This window comes from Passer domesticus, chromosome 1, assembly GCF_036417665.1.
Source record: "Passer domesticus isolate bPasDom1 chromosome 1, bPasDom1.hap1, whole genome shotgun sequence".
Taxonomy (NCBI): domain Eukaryota; kingdom Metazoa; phylum Chordata; class Aves; order Passeriformes; family Passeridae; genus Passer; species Passer domesticus.
The window spans coordinates 141,138,504-141,146,911 of NC_087474.1; the positions used below are offsets into that span (position 1 = coordinate 141,138,504).

General features: G+C 49.9%; 1 protein-coding gene and 1 long non-coding RNA gene across 2 annotated transcripts; one reads left to right on the top strand and one right to left on the bottom strand.

Moving 5' to 3' along the window:
- The first annotated feature begins 2,650 nt into the window (after window positions 1-2,650).
- ODF1 (outer dense fiber of sperm tails 1) lies at window positions 2,651-3,566 on the top strand. Its single transcript, XM_064393619.1, has 2 exons — window positions 2,651-2,970; window positions 3,156-3,566. The coding sequence occupies exons 1-2, from the start codon at window positions 2,771-2,773 to the stop codon at window positions 3,445-3,447; spliced, it is 492 nt and encodes a 163-aa protein (XP_064249689.1). The 5' UTR covers window positions 2,651-2,770; the 3' UTR covers window positions 3,448-3,566.
- Window positions 3,348-6,712, bottom strand: LOC135283127 (uncharacterized). The gene is made up of 2 exons (XR_010349006.1): window positions 4,210-6,712; window positions 3,348-3,936 (listed from the first exon to the last, which is right to left on the bottom strand). It is a non-coding gene; the product is annotated as an uncharacterized LOC135283127 (long non-coding RNA).
- Between the last annotated feature and the right edge of the window lie 1,696 nt (window positions 6,713-8,408).

The window sequence follows — 8,408 nt, forward strand, 5'->3', positions numbered from 1 at the left end:
CTTTCATGTGCCAGCCTGAGGTGGGATCTGACTCCTTAGAACTGTTGAGAGCATGGGTTTCTGCCAGCACCCAAAGGGAGTGAAAGCCTGTAAACGGATACCAGGCAACCCATCCTCCTTTGTCAAGAGAGACAGATCAGTCCTTCTTCTCTGAATGCTTTTGAGAGCCCCTTTCCTAAAAATGACATCCACAGACTGTAAGCTCCCTGGAGGCACTACTGGAACTAACCACAAACATCTGAGAATGCCGAAATTAAATTTGTAATGCTCAGCTCTGTAATCTTAGCTAACAGTGCTAAGTGGTAGAAAGAGGGAGCAAGCACCTTCCAAAGCTCTTTCCAAGTACATATGATCAGCCACAGCCCCCTTCTGCTCAGCCCCTAGGAAGCCCCACTGAGAATGATTGCCATGCAGATCTTTATAGAAATTTCATAAAATATAACATTAAAAATAATTATTGGGTTGTCTAGTCTAGCCACCCATCCATCTCTTATATGTGCAAAGTGAACAATTTGCAGCAGAAGACCAAAAGTTTAAAGTGTGTGGGAGTAACGAAAAACAGCAATAGAAGCATGAAAAAAGCTCTTTACCAACATTGCTTAGCTGCTGCAGTAATGGAAAACAAGGCTACAAATTACTTTCAGAGCTCTGTATTTCCATTGTTTTAAAAGCTACAGCCCTTTTCTCAGAGCATTACAAAAACATCCTGCCTGCAGATAGGCTTTTATGTTTTTTAAACACTGCTTGCAAACATAAGTGCAGGTATGTGGCTGTTGTGAGAGAGCCCTTGGGGATGAGGAGCTCCACACAGGGGTGTTTTGGGAAGTCTCTGTAAACCAGTGTTGCCACCCCTGGATGAATTCATTCCACAGTGGGCACTCACTGACAGTGTTTCATCCAACTGCAGGATTTCCTGGGAGGTTTTGGGACACAGTAAGACAAGGCAAAGCACACACTGCTCCCAAGGCACAGCAATTCAAGCCAACAGCACTGCTGGGTACTGCCCTTCTGCCCGTGATGATGGGTGGGAAAGGGGCCAGGGGAGGACAGCAGAGCTTGGCAAGCACCTGCTTGGTTGATTTGTGTCCACACACGCCTGCTTATCCTACGTAGGGTATGTGGTGATGCCCCCCCAAGGTTATTTTGCCTGCAGGTCCCTGTGCTCAGTGTTCTGCTTGCAAACCATGCTGATGCTCTCCTGCTCTGGGGACAATCTCCCTGGATGAGCACGCCTGTGGGGAAAAGTTCACATCCCTTGGCATAAAGATGCATCCCAAAGGAGTCAGCAACCTAGGGGCACCACTGCCTGTAGACCCTCCTCAGTCTCCTGTGGGGCACGTGGCAAATCCTCAACCTCCCAGTTTCATGTACCAGGAAGGTGTAGCTTCAAATTCTTTTTTGAGTTGTTGCTTTCCCTTTTTTTGATACACACCCTTGTGTTCATCTGTGCTTTGTAGGGGCTTTTGCAGTCCCTGCTCGTGTAGCAGAGGGAAGACTGAGCTCGATGCTCAGTTCGAGTGATCTGCTCCAGACTTCATCTCTTCAGACTGGGCTTGGCAAACAAAACCCCCTCTGGGAAATAAAGGGTTCAGGCTCACCAGGCAAGAGAGACCTCCTGAAGGACTCTTTCATGTAGAGCTGAAGAGAATGGAGTGTGTCAGAGTTCTAAAGACAAAGTAGTGCCATCAGAGGGGTATGCAGGCTCCACACAGGAGGGACACTTCACATGTTGTCAGCCTTTGAATTCAGCTTTTAAATAAAAGATTGGTCTTCAGAGCAAAAAAGTGATACCTTTTATGCGTAATAAAGCACAAAGCAATTTATTCCTTTTTATGGATGAAACTACCATTCAATACAAAATAATATAAAATATAAAAATACAAAATAATATGGCTCTTTTGATTTATTGATAAGCCAAATTCATATTTCACCTTGGGAAAATAACACATCATCTGGCTTGCCACTGGGCAGATGCCTGAGAGACAAAGGTGTTGGTGCTGCTCAGGCTGGGATTAGCTTTTGTGTCACAGGCCAGTCTCGGGGAATATGCTTCATGTCTTGGGCTCCAGCACTTGTCAGAGGGGATGGGATGGAAGCTGATGGTCAGTATCCTTGTTGGGAATTTTGGGCAGCCGCACCGAAGCAACATTGTGTACGGAACTGCATGCAAGTGGTGCTTCCCATGGCCCACGGCTCTGCAGCCCAGCCCCTGTGCACGTCCTGCTGCCATGCCCAGCCCCGCCATGCCCAGCCCGGCCATGTCCCTGCCGTGCCCAGCCCGGCCTGTCCGGCTGCCATGCCCAGCCCGGCCATGTCCCTGCCGTGCCCAGCCCGGCCTGTCCCTGCCGTGCCCAGCCCGGCCATGTCCCTGCCGTGCCCAGCCCTGCCATGCCCAGCCCGGCCATGTCCCTGCCGTGCCCAGCCCGGCCTGTCCGGCTGCCGTGCCCAGCCCGGCCATGTCCCTGCCGTGCCCAGCCCGGCCTGTCCGGCTGCCGTGCCCAGCCCAGCCTGTCCCTGCCGTGCCCAGCCCGGCCTGTCCCTGCCGTGCCCAGCCCGGCCTGTCCGGCTGCCCGGCTCCCCGGGCCTGGCGGGCCGCGGGCCCGGCCGTTGTTGCCATGGTGACGGCGGAACGGTGCCGGGGCCGCGGGGCCTGAGGCGGTGCTGGGCGGCGGCTGCAGGAACAACGGCAGCCCTGCCCCGCACTCACCGGCAGATGAAGCTCTCCGGGCGCTCCACACCGCTCTTGCCCTGACACACTCACACCCTGACAATGTCGACCCACTGTTACTTCCAGGAGGAGAACATGCAGAACCTGCGGCACATCAACAGGCAGATGCGGCTGCTGGACCTGCGCCTGCAGCTGCTCCGGGAGAGGCTGTGCGCGGCCCGCCTCAACAGGTGCGCCCTCTCCTGCTACTGCCCGCCCCAGCCCTGCCTCCGGAGAAGGTGCCTCGCTGCAAGGAACGAGAGGTAAGAGAGAGCTGCCCGCTTTCTGCAGACACTGGCAACCTTTGGGCTAGGATAAAGGGAGGTTTGACATTGCTATCGGGAGCAAAGGTTGATACAGGTAGTAGGTTCTCCAAAATAGCCATTTTGGAGAAATAAATTGAAAGGGGTACAGGAAAGTAAAGATTGTTCTCTTGTTTTAATTCCAGAACGAAAAGACTTGGCATGATGTTGAACTCGTGCAGTGGTCAAAATTTGGCTTTGATCGATGTGAAGGGCTTTGACCCCAGAGACATCACGGTGACAGTGAAGGACGGGAAGGTGACGGTGTCAGCGGAGCGCAAGGTGGAGTGCAACACCGGCTGTACAAAGACAAGCAACTACAAAAAGTTCGTGAAGGAATTCAGCCTGCCACCAGGGGTGTGTGACAAGGAGGTGACCTACTCAGTGGAATCCAAGTGCCTCCCGCCATCCAAGCGCTGCCCTTATCTCTGCAACTGAGCTGCAGCAGGAAGCCAGAGCAGCCACAGCCATGCTCTGCCTCAAGCCTTCTCCCCATGGCATTTAGATCTGTGTCAGGGCTTCTCTTACCTCTTCCATTAAAGAAAACAGCATTCTGAGCAGGTTGTGTGAGCCTCATTTTGAACGGGGTTGGTGGGCAAAAAGGGAAGTGCCATCAGGAAAACATACAGATATTTTTGGGCATACATGACTGTGGTCACTTGCTGGGTACGAAGGCAGGGCTGGAGGTGGTGGATTCAGGGCGTACAATCTCATGGTTTTTGAAGGCTGAGAGGCACCACTTGTGATCAGTCACATTTCTGTAAGGACACTTCCCTCAATCCAACCTCTTCCATTTGAGCTCTAGCGTATTTCTAGGAGGAAAATCTTGAAGAGAAACACGTTGACGGGAGGAGGCTTCTCCCCAAAAAATCTGTACCCTTTGTTCCCTTGACTTGGTTCTTGCACAGAGTGCCTGGCTGGGAAAAGCTGTGGATGAAGAACAGAGAGCTTTTCCTTAGAAGAGCTGGGATTAAGGTAGAACTCTTACCAGCTGAGGAGGGAATGACAGCATTTCCTGCTGAATCAATGGCTCCAAAATAATAAGAAAACATTTTTTCATGTTGGGAAAGGGGGAGAATTATCAGTAAAATTGCTTGAAGGCAATTTTAATTTTGCTTCCCTAGCTTCAGCACTGGGGCATGCAGTCCTGTGGGAAGTAGCATTACCTCCCACTGCAGAAAGGTGTGTAACAGAACATACCTGGTGCCTGCATTTACCAGCCACCTGGGCCAGCATCTCCCCCTGGTTCAGGCTTCATGAGTCCCTGGGGCTGGAGCGAGGAAGGTTGCCACCCCTTCACGTGATGCACTCCCCTGCAGCAGACTTTCCTAACAGGGAGCTCAATGTTTCAGGTTGTGCTGGCACAGAATCTGCTGTTCCCTAAGCTGCCGGGGGAGAGGGTGAGCACACGTGGGCTGCTGCTGTGCAGGTGTGCTGCACACAGCTGAAACTCTTCAGAGTGGAGTGCTGTCCCTGCCATTAGCCTGGTGAGAAATGCAGTTGGTTGCTGTCACCTGTGGGGACCCTCACACCAACTGGATCAATGTGTCTCAGAGCATCCAAGAGGCCCCAGTGCCATAAGCACCCGCTCACTGCTGTGGCAGGGAATATTCCCCTGGAAACACCGACACCTGAAGAAAACAAAGCCAGTCCTTTATGCACAGTCTGCAAACAGACAGCCTCACTTTCACAGTTGACTTTCACCTCGTGAAGGTGATGAATCACAGGGGATGGGTTACAGAGCAGTGAGTCCATGGCTGGGAGCACCATGGCTGGGGGAGGCCCTTGGCTCCATCACCACCCACTCCTGTCCTCTGGGTGGGAGCTCCTCCAGTCAAACACGTTACATGCAGATCAGTGGAGGATCAGTTTAGCTTGGCTATAAACAGCTTGGTAATTTAACTGTGGTGCAAGAAATTAACTGCTTCTGGGATACTTTCCACCTCCACTTAAAATAACACCTGTTAATAAATATTGAACTTTATGGGCTTAGTGTATAGCTGGGTCAATATAGAACCATACAACCATGGAAGAGTTTTGGAAGGTGACCTTGTCTAATGCCCCTACCATGACCAGGTGCATCTTCCAGGCTGCTCAAGCACCCATCCAACCTGGCCTCTGGACAACCTGTTACAGTGTCTCACCACCCTCATCATTAAAAAAATGTTCTTATGTCACATTTAAATCTAATCTTTTCCATTTAAAACTGCTTCTCGAGTCACTACAGGCCTTGGTATCAAGTGTCTCTCCATCATTCTTATAGACGTTCCTAACATCCTGAGAGGGTACCCATGCACAGGCAGTCTGATTCTGCTGGTGTTGGCCAAGGACGTTTAGATGTTTAGACCTAAGCCACCCCTCACCTGGGAGGCCACAAGGGAGCCTCCAGTGAGAGCACACAGCAGGGACAGGGACTGGGGATGGACTGGGAAAGAACATCTTCCTACAAAGCAACCCACCAAGTAATAAAACCAAGACCCCTCTGTGGTAGGGTTTTTGCACTTTGTAATGATTTCTACAGCAGCTCTCTAAGCATGCAGAAGGAAAACATATTTCAACACCTCCCCTCTACCCGTGACTTGCAGAATACATCGAGTCCCACGGCAATCACAGGGCTGGCTGTGACTGCTCTTATCCTTATTGCTCATCCTTCAACACATGCTCTTCACACGCTGTTCCTAAATTAGGCTCCTTGTGCTCCTGAAACCAAATTACACTCTTGAGCACTTATTGACAGATATGAGGAATTTTCTGAGGAAAATTCTGAATTCATATTACATCCTGTGAGTTGCTAGTCTAGGCTGGTAGGAGTATCTTGGAGACCTTTTCTGTAATAGAAGCAAATCACTGAAATAGTCACTTAGTTTTGTTAATACCTACATGCTGTTAACAATTTGGAACTTAGCCCAAAATCTATAATAAACATATACTGAGAGTTTTCAAGGAGAAAATACCTTTGGAAAGCCACCATTAACCCAGCAAGCTGTAACATCACCATCTCCCATTTAAAAAAAAAAAATTAATTTACCACTAGGTGGCAGATACTATTTTTTAAAATTTACCACCGTGCAACTCTTTTATTCAGAGCAAGCACACTGAGGGTGGTGTCACAAAGCAATAAAGTTGGCACACACTGGAGCTGGCATTTTTTTTCTGTCACACTAATAGCAAGTGAAGAGGAGGACAAGAGACAGAGCTGTTTTGTGGTCCTGGGTGTGCGAGAGCTCTCAGGACAGAGCACCATCACATTAGGTTACTGCACTGGATTGTATTGACCTCTGATCCTGCAGCTCTCCCCCATGGAGATAAGGCTCCTGTTTAAGGCCACTTTAATTTGCTTCAGCAGCCTGTCTCTGCCACAGTTATCAGCCCAACAGGGGCTTCCAGTGGTTCATGTATTCTTCAGCATGTTGTTGCAACAAACTATTTTTGGGGCCAATCTTGACCATCCTCATGCAGCAGATACTCTCTCTGAATTCCCTAGCATGCAGAGAGGGTGAATTTGCTCTGTAGTTCTAAATGTTAGTACATTCTTGAACTCTAGTCTTATGGGGGGGCATTTATAAATAGCCAAGGAATTTGTAATGAGGGGTCATCTGAGGATGCTAAATCCAGACCTTTCCTCAGTCATCAATTTCTAGGGGTTTTCCTACAGCCAGACTGCTCTGCTGTGCTCTACACAGGCTTAGGCTCTATTGAACTGTTCTTTCTCTCCCTGCTATTGAAAACCTGGGGAGAGCAGTGCCTTCATGAGAAGGTGAAAAGATCCCACCTTTCCTCTCCCCAGGTGCCTTGGTGCCCTGCTGCTCCCAAGGGCACAGCCCTGCTCGGGCAGGGGGCTGCTGCTCCCCGTGGGCAGTGCCTGCTTGGCAGGACTCTTTCTGCCAAGCACTACATTAAATGCCTGCCACAGGGCACAGCTCCACTCCTCACACCTCCTGTCCTCATCCTCAGAGCAGCATGGTGAGGCTTTTGGCATCACCCTAGCCAGGTGGGGCTGGTGTAGCTGCCCTCCACTACACCTCCTCATGAGGCGAGAAGCTTCATCCATCTATCCATCCACCCATCCATCCATCCATCCATCCATCCATCCATCCATCCATCCACCCACCCATCCATCCATCCATCCATCCATCCATCCATCCATCCATCCATCCACCCATCCATCCATCCATCCATCCATCCATCCATCCATCCATCCATCCATCCATCCATCCATCCATCCATCATGTTTGTGCTTAAAGTTAAATTTAACCATTGTCCTTGCTAAGCTGTTTGGCATCTTAGTCTCTCAGGTAAACTTTCCAAGCCTGTTTTCCATCATCTCCCCTGGAGAAAGCCCTAAGAGTTTATACGAGAGAGCAGGACCCATGTCTTCAACTCTGCCTTTGTACCAAAGACTCCATAGTTTTGTTGACATTCTGGACTCTGCACTTGCCACCTCATTAATAACTCTGCACTGAATTTAGGTGAGGAGTAAGCTGATCCTTCCAGCACACTTGGCATGACTGTTGTGAAGCTGCCATCTCCACAAGCATGGGACACCAGCCCTTGCTTCTCCTCTTTAACCCTACAGGTCCTTTCCCTGGTCTTTGGAATAAAAGGGAAGTTTTCCATCTCTGTCTGTCTTCTAATTCCCTCTGCCATCCCATTTGTGCCCCTCCAATTGCTGTAGGTCAGGCCTTTCTTTTGACAAGTGATGTATGAGGGTTTGCTTCTTCTCTTGAAATCCCACTCTACGTGAAAAAAGCTTTGCTGTCCTGGAGGTTATCCTTTCAATTGCCCTGCTATGTGGTGTGAAATCCTCCCCATGCAATTGTCTTTCTCAATTTCAACATCAATTATAAATAATAGCAGGTCTCTCCACTCTGTGATTGCTTGTGCTGGTCCCTATCTTGTGGTGTTACACAGTTCTTTAAAGGCCTGCAAGTGACAATAATGCTATAATTTCAAAATCTGGAAACTAAAAATCATCAGCACCCACACCTCACTATTTTAACTTGCTAGGAAAATAAAATACAGCTTCCTCTTTTTTGTTTGTTTGGGTTTGGGGCTTTTTTGTCATAGTTTTTTGCATTTCCACACACATGTGCAGAAAAGCCTGCAAAAGGGAGAGCTGCCAGGGCTCTGTCTCACAGTCACACAAGTGCATGTGGCACTTTACAACATGTCAAAAGAGAAAACAAAATCCTCTCTCTGCTAGGGTCTGGGCCCCAAAGCCCTGCAGAGTCCTGGGTCTGGACAGAGAGGAGCAGGGCCCACAACAGCCACAGCACCCAACACTGTCCCCTCCCACCCCCTGTCCCGGGGCTGCCATCTGGGCGGTCACCAGCCACCACTGCCTGTGCCTGTGGGACACAGGGCTGTGCTCCTGCCAGCACAGAACCAGGAACACCACC

Coding starts and splice junctions, on each gene's coding strand:
- ODF1 (XM_064393619.1), top strand. CDS start 2,771: ATGTCGACCCACTGTTACTTCCAGGAGGAGAACATGCAGAACCTGCGG. Junction 2,971..3,155: donor CTCGCTGCAAGGAACGAGAG/GTAAGAGAGAGC, acceptor TTTTAATTCCAG/AACGAAAAGACTTGGCATGA.